Source organism: Canis lupus, chromosome 1, assembly GCF_011100685.1.
Source record: "Canis lupus familiaris isolate Mischka breed German Shepherd chromosome 1, alternate assembly UU_Cfam_GSD_1.0, whole genome shotgun sequence".
Lineage (NCBI taxonomy): Eukaryota > Metazoa > Chordata > Mammalia > Carnivora > Canidae > Canis > Canis lupus.
Window position 1 is genome coordinate 108,969,345 of NC_049222.1, and position 16,674 is coordinate 108,986,018.

The window sequence follows — 16,674 nt, forward strand, 5'->3', positions numbered from 1 at the left end:
CTTCATTACAGCTTCATGCGGTGGGCACCATCCCCTAATTGCCCTATTTTAGGGATCAGGAGGGGCTAAGGAACCTTCCCAAGGCAAACGGGGGCCACTCCTAGCTTTCCAGTTGCTTCTCAGGGTAAAGATGGAGCAGATGCTGGGAGGCAAGGATGGGATGTCTGGGGCCATGCAGCGTGCCAGTATGACCCAGGGTTGGTGCTTTCAGCCCCTCAGAGTATGGAGGGGATGGGAGGCGGCAAGAGTGGGTGACAACAGAGAGAGACATGTGCTCTGGGAGGGGAGCACAGAAAGTGCAGCAGAGGGGATTAGGTAGGGAAAGAAAAGCCAAGACAGATGCCAGGAGGGGACTTTGTGCAAGGTGTGCTTTCATCCTTAAGCAGCAGATAGAATTCTCCAGCGCAGCATATGGGCCTGGATTTTGTAGGAAGGTTAATTACATGCTTAATTTATTTAACAGATATCGTTGTTCCTGGTTTAAGATCTCTTCTCGGGTCAATTTCAGAAAGTTGTATTTCTTTTTTCTTTAAGACTTTATTCATTTATTCATCAGAGACAGAGAGAGAGAGGCAGAGACCTAGGCAGAGGGAGAAGCAGGCTCCCTGCGGGGAGCCTGATGTGGGACTAGATCCCAGGACCCGGGATCACACCCTGGGCCAAAGGCAGACACTCAACCACTGATCCACCAAGTGCCCAGAAAGTTGTATTTCTCAAGGAAATTTGTCCATTTTATACTCCATTGTCCGATTTGTTGGCATACATTTGCTTCGTGATCTCCTAATTCCCACTTGGTTTGTCCATAGCCTTAAATGATATATCAGATCCAGATAAGACAAAAGCCGAAACGTCATCTCGAGATGTTAGAAAAGAGGGAAGGAATAGTAGAGATGAGACCAGAAACTAATCAAATAAAAAGTGTAAAATTTTTAAAAAACACAGACATGAACAGTTTTGTGAAATGTTATGAAAATCGGTAGCTCCCGAAACACAAACAAGAGGAAAAGACATTACTAACATCAAGAAAGAACACGACAGAGGGCATTACAAAAAATGCTGCATTAACGTATCAATGATCATAAGAGGATATTGCGAACAATCGTATGCCCAGAAATTTGGAGATTTGGATGACAAACTCCCAGCTAGACAGACCTTAGCAGAGCAAGCATGAGCAAGAAGTAAAAATCCAAATAGTCCTATTAAAGAGGAATAATCCAGGGGACACCCAGCTGGCTCAGCCATGGTCGAGCTAAGGTTATTTTTCCCTCCAGTAAAAAAAAAGCATTAATGTTAAGACAGTTGGGAGTTTCCTGGAGGAAGGTCATGCTCTCAATGGCTGCAGGTTTGAAGGACATTTAATTTTACCTGCATTTCCTTTTGCCTGTGTTATCTTTTCTTGTTTTTTTGTTTTGTTTCGTTTTGTTTATTTATTTATTAGACAGAAAGAGAGAGAGGCAGAGACACAGGCAGAGGGAGAAGCAGGCTCCATGCAGGGAGCCCGACATGGGACTCGATCCGGGGACTCCAGGATCACGCTCTGGGTCATGCTCTGGGTCAAAGGCAGGCGCTAAACCACTGAGCCACCCGGGGATCCCCTTGCCTGTGTTTTCCATGTCATTATGGAGTGTGGGCATTGGTGATGTCAGGGCTCCAGGAAATGGAGTCTATATGTCCTATTAATAACCCGACTTCCAGAGACCCATTAAGAATGCTTTCTTCTTGTAAATCACTAAGATATTTGTAAACTGTTGGAGACTCCTGTCTTGCAGGACTGTGATCTCTATAAGAAGTTTGGTGGGTTTTTTTTTTTTTTTGCCTGGGTGGCTCCTTCGGTTAAGTGTCTGCCTTCAGTTCAGGTCATGATCCCAGGGTCCTGGAGTCTTGCGTCGGGCTCCCTGCTTAGTGGGAAGTCTCTTTCTCCCTCTCCTCCCTGCTCGTCGTCTCTCTCTCTCTCAAATAAATAAATAAATAAATAAATAAATAAATAAATAAAATCTTTTAAAAACGCATTTGTTTTTCCTTTCTCTTAGTTTTTGGGCAGCCAGGAGTGCCTGAGGAATATCACACAGATCCCACCTGGAAGTCGGGGGTGGGGTTGCAGGGTGTCAGCCTGAGCTTTGCCCTCAGCTTTGCCTCTTGCTCCCTCTCACTCCCAGCTGTGGGCGAACCTGTGCCCGTGTCCTCTTGCCAAGTGTCCATACCTCCTGGCCTCTCTGTTTTGTTCACCAAGTCCGGTTCAAGAAACCTCTGTTCTCAGAACCAGTGGGGGATATAGCTAGGTAGAAGGGGGGAATGATGGAAAGATGTGTGGACAGATGGATGGACAGGAGGACACAGAATCTTAAAAACTGTATTGGAATTTGGAAGCTGGGTCATTTGGGGGCAGGAGGGAAGATTCTGGAAAACACGAAAATACGGAAGTACAGAGAATTTATGTGGAAGGGGCCACGAGGGATGGAGGATGTTGTCCTGTCCACCCAACCCAGAGGGCAGAGGGAGATCTGAAGGTTGGGGATGCGGCCAGCTGAGACCCCAGTTAATGATTATTAAGCACTTAGAATAGTGCCTGGCATAGAAGAAAAATGCGTTTGAGGGATGCCTGGGTGGCTCAGTGGCTGAGCATCTGCCTTTGGCTCAGGTCATGATCCCGGGGTCCTGGGATTGAGTCCTACATCAGGTTCCCTGGAGGGAGCCTGCCTCTCCCTGTGTGTCTCATGAATAAATAAATAAAATCTGAAAAAAAAAGAAGAAAAAGAAAAATGTGTTTGAATTTCTCTCTCTTTTGTATATATTTTCCATTTGCCTTTGTTGCTCATATCCGCCTATCCTATCTTATCTCAGAGCTCCTCCAAGGCCAGACAGGATCCTGCCCTGGCTCACCTCTCCATCCTCCTCTTTCTGCCTGGCTGGCCTCTTCTTGCCCCTAAAAGAAGCTAAGCTCTAGGACCAAGGCCAGGGGTAGGGGCCTAAGTGAATGAGGGAGGCAGGCACCTTACAGAGGTGGTTCTCAAAGTACAGTCCCTGATTCATCCCTAATTCAACCAGATGCATCAGCTATCATTTGGGAACTTGCCTGAAATGCTAATTTGGGGACCTGCCCCCAGACCCATTGAATCTGAAGCTGAGGGGGGTGGGATCCGGGGGAGGCACGGTAGTCTGGGTTTTAACAAGCCTTCTAGGGGATTCTGATGCGCACAAATTTTGAAAATCACTTTGGGGAGGTGCTAGGGAGGGAAGCTGGTTCTCCAGACAGTTACACCGTGTGATCTTGCTACAGGGTAGAGGCCAGGCAGGTAACCGGTGGCTTTGCCCTGGGGAACAAAGCTATGGGGCCCGAGGTGGGTTCTCCCAGCTGCTGTGACAGGTTCTCTCCGGAGCAGATGTCAGCAGACCCTGAGATAATCCTATTGCACAGATGGGGAAAACCAAGCCTGCCTGGGGAGGATGCGTTTGCCAATAATGGGATCGAGCCCCCCATCGGACTGTGTGCTCAGCATGGAGTCTGCTTAAGATTGTCTCCCTCTGCCCACTTCCTCATCTTGGTCTTTGTCTAAAATAGAATAAGTAAAATATTTTTTTAAAAATTGTGATAAAATCTACAAAACCCAAAATGTATCCTTTTTCCCATTTTTAAACACACTAGTCAGTGGTGTTAAGTACATCCACAATGTTGTACAACCAGCACCACCATCCGTCTCCTGGGCTTTTTCCATCATCCTGAGCCGAAACTGTGTTCCCATTAAACACTGACTCCCCATACCCCCCCATCTCACCACCCACGGTAACCTGGAATCTATTTTATGTCTCTCAGCTTATGGGTGTACAACTATCTGCTTGAGTCCCCGATATCAATTCTTTTGCGCATAAAAATCACTTTTCTTTGAAACTTCTCCCCAAATAAAATACAAGCCCATGTCTCATATTGGTCCTTCCAAACACCGTCTCACGGAGATGCTCCTTGGTGTCCTGGGTGTGCGCCCCCCTCCCTGCAGTGAGATGATAAATCCACATTTGCTCAACTCCCAGTGTCCTCCTGATGGTGCTCAGCTGAAGGACACTGACAGCTATCACCAAGTCTGTCCCAAAAAACAACCTACACTCCAAAAGCATGAGAAAGTCAGACTCCCCATCCCCTTGTTATGGGACAGAGGACCAATTCTGAACTCAGGTTCGGCTGCTTGCTACCCAGAAAGCCAATCTCAAGACACAAGCATTGGTGGGAAAGGAAAGGTTGCCTTATTATTATTGAAGATTTTATTTATTTATTTGAGAGAGAGAGAGAGAGAGAGCACATGAGCAGGGCTCAGGAGCACCTCCCCACTAAGCAGGGAGCCCAATGTGGAGCTCGACCTCAGGACCCTGGGATCATGACCTGAGCTGAAGGCAGACGCTTAACCAACTGAGCCACCCAGGCACCCCAAAAGGTTGCCTTATTAAGGAAGCTGGCAACAGGGAAGATGGTAGACTAAAGTCTCAAAGAATCTTCTCTTCCATTCAGGAGGAGCCAGAAGGCTTAAAGGGGAAGGCACAGAAACTGTGCAGGAGAAGCAGGTACTCGGCTTCCAGATTCCCCCAGCAATTGGCCAGTGATCAAGGCCCCCAGGTGTCTCCCAGCAAAGGCTAGTCCGGCAGCCCAACAAGCTGCATGCAGAGCCTTCCTTGCACCAGGAACCCATCATTGAGGACAGTGGTGCCTCCCCTTCTGGAAAGCCTGGTCCATTGTATCTCAAAGCCAGGGGTCTGCAGGATCTCAAGGAGAAGTAGGGGACTTGGGACTTGGACTTGGAAAAAATATGGGGTTTAGGTCAGCAAGCAAGAAGCTTGAAGCAAGTTAACCCTAAAGACAGGTGGGAGTGCTCTTACAGGTCCACCTGCTGACTCAGGTGAGAATCTTCTTCTCAATCTGTGCCAATCTCCTCAACAGAACGGTGCGTCTCATTTCTTTTAGAAATGACAGAGAAGGTGGCCTCCGGTCACATCTTCTGGACCAAGGAAATTGCTAGATGCTCCCTTGTTGACAGCAGAGCCATTGACTTGGCGACTCTCCTGTTCCCACCTGCCCAAAAGAGGAGGAAAAAAAAAGATAAATTAAGGCAAAATCTTGCCAGAAAGGAGCATGTTATATGTTAACTACTTGAAGTAAAAAAAAGAAAAGAAAAGAAAAAAGAAAAAGAGCAGCAAGGAAGGAGCGCGAATGCCCAGTCATGGTAGAGCCACCTGAGGCCCCAGGCAGTTCAAGGAGCAAGACAAACCTCCAACACCAAGTCCCCTTTGCTTTGCCTCGTGCTGTTCCATCACCTCTGCTGTTCGCCAGCGTTGGTGAAAATAAAGGCGGTCCCCGGGGCCTGGGCCTTGGAAGCCGGGAGTCCCGGGAGGGCCCTGCGCCACGAGGAGCCCCGTCTGAGGTCTACATGTGGGTGCGGGTAGCTCCAGGGGCTGGTTCCCGGGGCCCCAGGCTCCTGCGACCCGCGCACAGAGCAGCCCCCCTCATTCATTCACCAAGAGCCAGGGGCAGCCGTCTCCCTGCACCCCCCCTGCACCCCCGACGGCCTTCATCCCACAGGAACTCAGGGACCTCAAGGCACCCTGGGGGCCAGCGTGGACGTGGGGGCCACGTAGAGAAGGGACCAGAAGGTGAGAGCGGTGTTGGGGGCAAGGGGAGAGGCCCCCGGACCTACCAGGCGGGAGAGGATGGAGGCTGGACCTGGAAGTGAGGGACTGGGGGTCCCAGGACTGGGAAGGGATGGGGTGACACCAGGGGCCCTTTCCTGGGATGGGGACCCGCCCCCCCCTCACCGCACGATGCGCACGGTGGGTTTCCCCGGGGCTAGAGCCCCCTGAGGGCGGGGCCAAGGCTGTCCTGCCCCCGAGGTCCCAGCCCCCCCCCCTCCAGCTCAAAGGGGAAAGGATTAATCACTCACTGTGACTCCTCCGGGGGCGGGGCTGAGGGTGGGTGAGAGAGGGAGGGTCCCGGGACCCTTGGGTGTGTCTGGGTGGGCACAGCTTGGGGGTGGGATTTAAGCCCGGGTCCTGGGGACAGCGCCTCACGAGCAGACAGCAGAGCTGCGGAGACGATGCAGGAGCCAGGCTCTCCCTCGGGTGCGCCTGGGCCCGGGGCGGGTTGGCGGGCGGGGGCGGGCGGGGGCTGGGGCTGGGGCTGCGCAGGCCTTCTGGGCGTTCAGAGGGGGCCCCCTGTCCGGGCGGGGGCTTCCCACCCTGTGCTGTGGGGACTTGGTGGAGCTGGGATGTGGGATTAAATTCTTGGGCTTGGGATGGGCTGAGCAGAGGGCCTGGTGCACAGTCGCCCCCTGCAAGTGTCAGGGTGGCTTCCGCCCCTGAAGGGAGGGGCTTGGGGGGCCAGATGAGGTGGGAGCCCGCTGGAGACCCCAGCCTGGCTGAGCCCCGGGAGCCCACCGTGCCTGCCTTCCTGGGCCGTTGGGCCCTGGGGGAACGAGGCAGGAGCTGTTACCAGGCCCATTCCAAGGATGTGCACACTGAGGCCCAGGCAGGGGGAGGGACTTTGGCAGGCTGGGGACTGTGTCTGTGGCTCATCTGACCCTGTTTCCTTTGGTCAGGCCCCCCATCAACCCAAAGGGTCCCAAAGGCCCGGAAGAAGCGCACTGTGTACCTCAAAGAACAGCTGCAGGAACTGAAGAGACATTTCATGACGAACCAGTACCCTAGCTACCAGGAACGCTTGGCCCTGGCGGCCAGGCTCCATCTGGAGGAGCACCAAGTGCAGGTATGACTCTGGGTCCCCCGGCACCCCCTCCATGTCCCCAGTCTTCCCAAGATCCACCGGGAAGGTGGCACTTCCTGGGGCCTGGGCTCCTGGGCCACCTCCCCGCCCTCCCGGGCTCCAGCTGAGCAGACTGAGGCCAGAGGTCCCAGTGCTGCCCTGGCTCCCACAGCTAGCAAGGGGCCCCCCGTGTAGACCCAGGGCTGGACCCCGAGCTCACCCCAACTCCCGTGCTGTACAAACCAGCCAACACCATCCTGCCCAGTCTGAAACCCTGCTGGGTCACCAGGCACCAGAACTCAGGGCCTCTGAAGGTGGGGGACCCTCTGGGGGAGGCCCCTTCCTGGCCCCTGGGCTCCGTGGTGTCCAAGCCCTGCCCCTCCTGCCTCTGCACCCTCCCCTGCAGCCTCCTGCACCCGGCACCCCAGGGGCCTGGAACTGGGCCTGGGCCATAGGGAGGGTAGGAGGCCCACTGTTCTCCCGGGAGCAGCCCCACACCTGGGCCAGAGGCAAGCCCTTCTAAAGCTCCTCCTTGTCCCCTCTGTCCCTCCCTCCAGGTGTGGTTCAAGAACTGCAGGGCCAAGCACTCGAGGCTGCAGGGACTGCCCAGTGGGCAAGGTCGGGGAGGCCGCGCTATGCCCATGGGCCAAGGAGCTGTCGCCCCTGATTCCATCCCTGCCCCTGTCCTTCTTCCGTTCCCTATTCCTGCCCCTGAACCTGCTCCTGCCCTCATCCCTGACCCCGCCCCAGTCCTTGTCCCTGGGCGCCCCATGTTCCCAGGGGGCCCAGGCTACTGTGGCCAGAGTCGCCACAGCCCCATGGGGGTCTTCCCTGCAGCAGAGCCCAGCATCTACAGCCTCCGCCGCGCCTGGTGCGACCCAGAACAGGGATCCCAGGGGTATGTCCCCGCTGCCCAGGCCCCTATCTCAGCCCTGGCCCTGGCCAGGCCACAGGGCTCCTCCACCTCGGACTTCCTGCCGGATCCCGTGCTGGCCCCCGATTTCACAGAGCTCCTCTCGTCCCGAGACCCCTTGGAGGGACCCTCTTTCCCCTTGATGTCCGGATATCAAGAGGGAGATGACCCTGCTGATGACAGTGACTTGGACCTTAAGAGATTACTGGACTTATAAGGGAACCTGCCTCACAGTCCTGCAGTTCCTGTGGCGCCAGAGGGGACTGGGGTCGGATGGGCCTGCAGTTGGTCCCATGTGGGTGAGGGCAGCGGTCAAGGTCAGGTAATCTGCAGCGGGAACACACCATTCATCCCTTCTTGGGGAGGTGGCATCTCCTGTCCGCTGTGTGGCCACCACATGTCATGCTGCTGTGAGTGTCCCCCGCAGCATTATTTAGGGCTCACATGAGCACTTATGTGGGATCCCAGGGCGCTGCCTCTTTGCTTCACAGATGCTCTGAGAGCTTTCTATGCGCCTTGACCCCATGGTTCGCCCAGCGCTCTAGTTGGCGCCCTCGGGAACACTTGGGGTGTGAGACCTTTTAATGCTTTCCAGTCAGTCTGCTGACTTGAGACTTGAGGTTTCACTGTGGTTTTAATATTCATTACTGATCAGGGATCCCTGGGTGGCACAGCGGTTTGGCGCCTGCCTTTGGCCCAGGGCGCGATCCTGGAGACCCGGGATCGAATCCCACGTCGGGCTCCCGGTGCATGGAGCCTGCTTCTCCCTCTGCCTGTGTCTCTGCCTCTCTCTCTCTCTCTATGTCTATCATAAAAAAAAAAAAAAAAAATATTCATTACTGATCAAGAATTTATGCCCTCTCACACGTTAGTCAATTATTAGGAATAGTCACGGTGTGTCTTTTTTTAACCCATTTTTTGGGTTTTGTTTTTTTTTTTAAGTTTTACACCCAATGTGGGGCTTGAACTCAGGACCCAGAGATCCTAAGATCAAGAGTCCTAAGCTTTACCCACAGAGCCAGCCAGGTGTCCCATTTTTCTTTCTTTAATCCATTTATCCTTATATCTTTCTTGATAATGTACTGTAAATAGTTTTCGTATTTGTATTTTTTTCATAAATAAAATTTCTGCTATTTTACTGTATTTCAGTGCTTTTCATTATCTGTTGTTAGGGACTATTTTCTTGATTCCTTACTATCACTGGCACACTGATATGCTGTAAAGCAAACTAAAATTATTAATAAAAATGAAAAATGAGGGGCCCCTGGGTGACTCAGTGGTTGGGCATCTGCCGTCAGCTCGGGTCATGATCCCGGGGTCCTGGGATGGAGTCCCACGTGGGGCTCCCCACAAGGAGTCTGCTTCTCCCTCTGCCTGTCTCTGCCTCTCTGTATCTCTCATGAATAAAAATCTTTTTTAAAAAGTAAAATCTTTATAGTTTTATGTTTAGTAGGTCTCTAATACATCTAGAATTGATTCTGTATGGTGTGAGGTATAGGGGTTCAGGGATTTTTTCCCTTCCCCTCAGGGATTTCCACCTGTCAGTTGATGAAGACACTGGTGATTTGTCATAAGTCAAGGGTTCTTTCATGCATGTGTCAGTATCTACAAAGTCTATATTTGGGGTCCATGGTCTTTATATCTTTCTATCAATTACATACTCCCTTTTGTTCCCATTGTCCTCAGTTTCTCAGCTCCTGGCCCCTGGGCCTCCCCACAGCCAGTTTTCTGACCTGTCCTGTTCCTACTTAGCAAATGCTTCAATCCTCTTAGGCCAGGCCAGCCTCAGCAAAATATAGGGAGAATTAGCAGGGATTTGGAGGGACATGTGACAGACTGGGGGGGAAGGGTCACAACTGACAGGATATAATGAAACCCCACCTGCTTATCAGAGCCCATGGTAGGAATGTACACAGAAAAACACACAAGGCCCCACAAGGAGACTGAAAGGGGGGAAGACAGAGGTAGAGGGGAGGCGGGGGGCAGAAAGAAGGAGAAACTGAGGGACTGGAGTTTCTTGCTCTCAAAACCAGAACATGCAGCCCCCCTCCCCCACCATGGGTCACTTCCCATGTGACAACAGCTGTCCTATATGCTCTAATATCCTTACAAAAAGGTCCTTTAAGGCAGGCAGCTTAATCCCTTGCCTACAGAAGTTCACACCAAGTATCAGAGCGTTCGAGCACCTTTCCAAGAAGACAGCAAGCATCCGAGCTGAGCAAGCAAGCACCAGGCTGGAGAGGGTAGCCCTCAACCTTCTGCACTAGCAAATTGTGCCAAGCCCGTCTGCTTCTTGGACTATTTGGAATAGGACATGCGGACAGCTGGACATCCATGAGACTTTGGGTAACAACCACACCTCTCCACGTGCGTGGGTGTGAGTCGTATGGAATGTGCCATTTATACTCTCAGCACAGAGCCTTACAAGAAGCGCCTAGGAAATGGGGGGGTCTTATTCTTTCGTCACCAGACAGGCCCCCAACCCCACAGCTCTTCTCTCTCCCCCACCTCCCTGCCGTGCATACACCCATGTTTTCCCTGCCCACTTTCTCTGGTCTTCCCTCCCCCACAGCCGGTTTCCTTGGCCTTGACCTGACTTACCACCTGCCTCCACCCTCTTGGGCCAGGTCAGCATCTGCAGAATCTCAGCCAGGTCAGAGGAGAGCTGAAGGGGACACAGGACATATTGGCAGACGATGGTAAAAAGAAAAAAGAAAAAAACCTTCTCAGGCACCTGTTTCGCGCCTCCTTGGTGGCTGTGAGACATTGGTCACACCAGTGGGTGTCCTCAGGGGGCATCTAGGATCTGCTTCCCCACACAAGAGCCCAGAGATGCAGAATACTCTGGGGCAGAGATGCAAATCTCCTCTCCCCGGCTGTCCCCGGCAATGACTGGGCAGTGGACGCGACACACCGTAGGTGCTCACAGACGTACTTGGTGGCATTCACGTTTTTAATTAAAATAAGTATATTTGTCTCCAAATTCATCAGGTTGTATACACTTAATATATTCAGGGGTTTTTTTGTTTGTATGTACATAGTGAAACATTTCATGGTCATGTTTTCCTTGCTGTCACAGATACTTACTGGTTTTAAAGTGCTTCAGCCAATTGCACTGAGTTGCTTATTAGGCTTTTTTGTTTTTTTTCTTCAAGTGTTTTACTTTCGAAAAAAAAACTTTTGTTAACCCTCATCTTGTTCTCTTAGCAGTGCCCTCAGCCCCACAACTAGATCCCTTCTCTGGGAAGAGGGATGGGATGGAAATGTATGTTTTTTTTTATTATATCTATTCCCTTTTGTATATTTGGAATTTCTTGCCATAGAAGTAGGGGTTTTTAAGCTTTAAAAAAAAAAGTGGGATGCCTGAGTTGAGCATCCGCCTTTGGCTTAGGGTGTGATCCCAGGGTCCTGGGATTGAGTCCTCGCATTGGGCTCCCTGCAAGGAGCCTGCTTCTCCATCTACCTATGTCTCTGCCTTTCTCTTTGTGTCTTTCATGAATAAATAAAATCTTTTTTTAAAAATTAAAAAATTTTTAAATTTTTATATCTTCAAAAAAACCCATATTTTCAATAAATAGTTGAAATAGGAAATACTCTATGGAATACACACACACAAACCACTGGAACTAATAAATGAATTTTGCAAGTTCCCAGGATGCAAAATCAATAAACAAAAATGGATTGTATTTCTATACAGTACCAGTGAAAAATTGGAAAAGAGTGTTTTTAAATAATACTATTTATAATAGCAATGAAAAAAACATAAAAGTAGGGACACTGAGTGGCTCAGTCGATTGAGCATCCAACTCTTGATTTCAGGTCAAGTCATGATCTCAGGATCATGAGATCGAGCCCCCCAGATGGCTCCTTGAAGGCACCTGGGCGGCTCAGTCAGTTAAGCATCTGCCTTTGGCTTGGATCATAATACCAGCGTCCTGGGATGGAGCCCTGTGTTGGGCTCCCTGCTCAGTAAGGAGCCTGTTTCTCCCTCTCCCTGTGCTCCTCCCTCTGCTTGTACTCACTCAATCTCTCTCTCTCTCTCTCTAATGGATAAATAAAATCTTAAAAAACAAAAAAAGATGGCTTTTAAAATAAACACAATGCCAGCCGGTGCCCCCCACACCTCTGCCTTCCAATCCTTCCTTTGCTTTAGAGATCTTGGTTGATTTCCATAACTGACCGTGGGGGCCACTTCTCTTTTCTCTTCTCACGATTTAAATTCTGCTCTCATGTTTTAAATTCACCAACAAAGAGCGAGCCCTTGAAACCTGAGGTCCCCACTCTTTACCTCCCCCAAAATAGAACCACAGGCCCATGCTCTCTTTACCCACAATCTCCCTGTGTGGCTGCAGGTGTGCCATGGAATTCTCATGTCCTGTAAGTAATAAAGTTATTTTTTCAGAGTTTCCTGATGATTATTGGTGAAGGGCATCTTGCAATCGTAATAACCACAAGGGTTGGTCCAGCCACAGCATTGGTTATTAATAAGCGGAGACCAGCACAAAATAATTAAATACCTACAAAGAAAGCTAATGGGGCAGCCTGGGTGGCTCAGTGGTTTAGCGCCACCTTCAGCCCAGGGCGTGATCCTGGGGTCCTGGGATCGAGTCCCACATCAGGCTCCCTGCATGGAGCCTGCTTCTCCCTCTGCCTGTGTTTCTCTCTCTCTCTCTCTCTCTCAATAAATAAATAAATAAATAAATAAATAAATAAATAAATAAATAAAATCTTAAAAAAAAAGAAAGCTAATGAAAGATGTGCAAGATGGAGCACCTGGCTGGCTCAGTCCATAGAGCATGCAACTCTTGATCTCGGGGTTGTAAGCTTAAGCCCCAACTTGAGTGTAAAGATTACCTAAAAATAAAATATTTTTTAAAATATGCAAGATATCACAATTATCAAAACGTTGCTGAGAGAAATTAAAGAAGCCCTGCATAAATAGAAAGACATCCCATGATCGTGGATATTCTCCTCAAATCCATCTATTCAGCACAATCCCAATAAAAATATCAGCAAGGCTTTTTGAAGAAATTGACAAGATGATCCTGAAATTAGATGAAAATGCAGAAGATCTAGTATACCTAAACAATCTCAAAAAAAGAAGAAAGAAAGAAAAAGAAAGAAAGAAAGAAAGAAGAAAGAAAGAAAGAAAGAAAGAAAGAAAGAAAGAAAGAAAGAAAGAAAGAAAGAAAGAAAGAAACCAAGGACAATGAAACAAAAGAGAATATCCAGAAATAAGTCCTCCTATGTAATCAGCCTGTCTTGAACAAAGCATCAGGTCCATTCACTGGGGGGATATAACAGTGGTACTGAAGCAATTGAACATTTATTTACTTGTGGGGAAAAAATGAACCTTGATGCCCACCTTACTCCAGAGGAGAAGCTGGAATCAGGAAGCTTCTAGAAGCATCCACAGAAGAATATTTTCACAACTTTGGAGTGAGCAAAACTTTCTTAGGACATAGAAAAACACTAAACATGAAAAGAAAAAAGTCCAACTTAGGGCTTTGTCAAAACTGAAAATTTCTCATTAAAAGATACCATTGATAAAGTTAATAAAGAAGCCATAAACTTGGAAAATGTATTCACAGTCATATATCTGTCAAAGAACTATATCTGGGATATATTCTTATATTCCTACAAATCAACAATACAAAGGCAAACAACTTTTTTTTTTTTAATTTGGAACGCTTTATGAATGTGCACGCCATCCTTGCACTGGGGCCATGCTAATCATCTCTGTATGCTTCCAATTTTAGTATACGTGCCGCAGAAGCACAATCTGACTTCAAAATGGACAAAAGAGCACTCACAAAAGAAGATAATGCAAAAAAGTCCAACAAACACGTAACATTGATCATCAGGGAAATGCATATAAAAATTAAAATGAAGGCACCTGGGTTGCTCAGTGGTTGAGCCTCTGCCTTCGGCTCAGGTCATAATCCTGGGGTCCTGGGATCGAGTCCTGCATCGGGACTTATGTGTCTTATGTCACATAAGACAGGGAGCCTGCTTCTCCCTCTGCCTGTGTCTCTGCCTCTCTCTGTGTGTCTCTCATGAATAAATAAAATAATTTTTAAAAAAATTTTAAGAATACATCTGACTGGTATTCCTCAACACCACCCAGGTTATCAAAACAGGGAAAGTCTGAGAATCCACCACAGCCAAACGCAGCCTAAGGAGACGTGTAATGTGGTGTCCAGGACGGGATCCTGGAACAGAAAAAGGACCTTCGGGAGAAACCAACGAAAACTGAATCAACCAAGGGCTTTAGTTAACAACCATGTGTCAGATATTGGTTCATTCACTGTAATTAATGACCCAGCTAAGGTAAGACGTGAATGGAGTGCTGGGTATGTTATCTTCTCGACTTTTCTGTAAAGTCTGAAATCCACCCCCTCCAAGTCCTTTGCAGACCTTCCCCTCCCTCTGTCTTGCCCCCTCTCTGGTGGGAGCACCCCTCACCCCTTCTTTCTGGGCGTTGCCTCCCCAGCTCCCCTTCCTCTGCTGCCCCCCTGTGGCTGTCACCACCGCCCCCACCCCCACCAGCGGGTTCTCTGACCCTGCCCTGGTCCCATTTAGCAAATGCTCCAATTTTTTCAGGCCAGGCCAGCCTCAGCAGAATAGAGAGAAAATTAGATCAGATTGAGGGAAGGGTACTGGGGGGACCCGGGACAGGCTCTGGGGGGATGGTGGACAGGTCCCTGGGGCGGGAGTGCCTGCCAGGATGTAACAAAAGCTCCTCCTGCTGATCCAACAGACTCTGCCCCCGCCATGCCAGGTGGGCAGTGCCGGGCATCCTGACTGCTGCAGACATTGCCACCTCAGAGGGTTTCTAGGGGGACCGGTCATTGCCTCTAAACAGATTTCTCCCTGAGGGTAACCTGAGGTTTTTTGCGGGGACAACACTGACCCCAGGTCTGAGGCAGGGAAAGAAACAAGCCTGGAACATCTTGCCACACCAGAGACATGAAGCTCTCAGAGGTTACCTGGGTTTTGTGCCCAAGGACACAGAGGCCACCCCCCAAGAAGCTTCAATGTGAGCCTCAAAAAAGGACACCTGCGACAGCTTGAAATACATCATTGGGAATGTATAATGTAAAACTGGATGGGTTCACACTGGTCCTTTAAAAAGAAAGGGGAAGGGCAACCCCGTTGGGACCCCTGTCACTTCTGAGAGCCTTCTCTGTATCTTTACTTAATGAACTTCTATCCTTTGGCAGCCCGGGTGGCTCAATGGTTAAGCGCTGCCTTCAGCCCAGGGCGTGATCCTGGAGACCCAGGATCAAGTCCTGTGTCGGGCTCCCTGCGTAGGGCCTGCTTCTCTCTCTGCCTCTGTGTGTGTCTTTCATGAATAAATAAATAAAATCTTTTTAAAAATTAAAAAAAAAAAACTTCTATCCTTTTATTCACCATAAAAAGTGGAGGGGAACAACTGGAGAAGGTGGTTGAGGCTCTGATGTAATACTCCAAACACTACTACGTTGGGAAGAATCATGTGGGGGCACCTGGGCAGCTCAGGGTTGAGTGTCTGCCTTCAGCTCAGGTCGGGATCCCAGGGTCCTGGGGTCGAGTCCCGCATCGGGCTCCCTGCTCAGTGAGGAGCCTCTCCCTCTGCTGCTCCTCCTGCTCGTGCTCTGTTCATGCTCTCTCTCTCAAATGGATAAAAAGGGAGGAAGGAAGGAAGGAAGGAAGGAAGGAAGGAAGGAAGGAAGGAAGGAAGGAAGGAAGGAAGGAAGGAAGGAAGGAAGGAAGATCCCTGGGTGGCTCAGCGGTTTAGTGCCTGCCTTCGGCCCAGGGCGTGATCCTCAGGATCGAGCCCCACGTCAGGCTCCCTGTATGGAGCCTGCTTCTCCCTCTGCCTGGGTCTCTGCCTCTCTCTCTCACTCTGTTTCTCATAAATAAATAAAATAGAAAGAAAGAAAGAAAGAAAGAAAGAAAGAAGAAAGAAAGAAAGAAAGAAAGGAAGGAAGGAAGAAAAAGGAAGAGGAGTAAGCATTCCTTCATTGCCTTTCCTGAGTCCGCCTTCCCTCCCCGCCCCCGAAAAAGAAAGAACTCAAAAAAACCGAAGACCCAAGAAAGAAAGAAAAAGAAAGCAAGCCAATCTGAAAAGGCTACATCCCGTATGAATCCTATTACACAATATTCTGGAAAAGGTGAAACTATGGATGTAGTAAAGTGATCCAAAGTTTCCAGGATTTTTTGTTTGTTTGTTTGTTTTTTGTTTCCAGGATTTTTTGTTTGTTTGTTTTTTGTTTCCAGGATTTAAGAGGAATGAACATGTGGAACTCACAGGATTTTGAGGGCCGTGAGGTATTGCAATGGGGAATACTTAAAAAAAAAAAAGATTTTATTTATTCATTTGAGACAGAGGGATAGGGAGAGAGAGAACACATGAGCAGGGGGAGAGGAAAGAGGAAGAGAAGCAGACTTCCTACTGAGCTGAGAGCCCGATGTGGGACTTAATCCCAGGACCCCAGGATCACAACCCGAGCCAAAGGCAGAGGCTCAACCACTGAGCCATCCAGGCGCCCCAATAACAGGGAATACTTGTGGGGTATTGTAGGGCACTGTGATAGGGGAGACATGTCACTATCTATTTATCAAAACCCATAAAGTACACAACACCAAGAATGAACCCAATGTAAATTATGGATTCTGGGAGATAATGAGATGTCAAAAGAATTTTATTTTTTTAAAGATTTTATGTATTTATTTGAGAGAGAGAGAAATCACGAGCAGGGGGAGGGGTGGGAGGAGAAGCAGACTCCCCGTTGAGCAGGGAGCCCGATGCAGGACTCGATCCAGGACCCTGGGATCATGAGCTGAGCCAAAGATGGACACCTAACCGACTGAGCCACCTGGGCGCCCTCAACAGAACTTTACTGATCACAACAAAAGCACCACTGTCATCCCTGGGGTGGGGTGTCGATTTGGGGGAGGCTGTGCATATGTGAGGGTAGATGATATATAGGAACTCTCTGGACTTTCTTTCAACTTTGCTGTAAACTTAAAACTGCTC

General features: G+C 49.4%; 1 protein-coding gene and 1 non-coding gene across 2 annotated transcripts; one reads left to right on the forward strand and one right to left on the reverse strand.

Annotated features, from left to right (window-relative positions):
- The first annotated feature begins 6,227 nt into the window (after nucleotides 1-6,227).
- TPRX1 (tetrapeptide repeat homeobox 1) lies at nucleotides 6,228-8,744 on the forward strand. Its single transcript, XM_038525649.1, has 2 exons — nucleotides 6,228-6,742; nucleotides 7,297-8,744. The coding sequence occupies exons 1-2, from the start codon at nucleotides 6,665-6,667 to the stop codon at nucleotides 7,867-7,869; spliced, it is 651 nt and encodes a 216-aa protein (XP_038381577.1). The 5' UTR covers nucleotides 6,228-6,664; the 3' UTR covers nucleotides 7,870-8,744.
- Nucleotides 8,745-13,328: 4,584 nt separating this feature from the next.
- On the reverse strand, nucleotides 13,329-13,431 carry LOC119876025. The gene has a single exon (XR_005354856.1). It is a non-coding gene; the product is annotated as a U6 spliceosomal RNA (small nuclear RNA).
- Nucleotides 13,432-16,674: the final 3,243 nt, after the last annotated feature.

What these genes read in the sequence shown, in the direction of transcription:
- TPRX1 (XM_038525649.1), top strand. Translation starts at nt 6,665, where the DNA reads ATGACGAACCAGTACCCTAGCTACCAGGAACGCTTGGCCCTGGCGGCC. An exon ending in TGGAGGAGCACCAAGTGCAG is followed by an intron (nt 6,743 to 7,296) that starts GTATGACTCTGG and finishes CCCTCCCTCCAG; the next exon opens with GTGTGGTTCAAGAACTGCAG.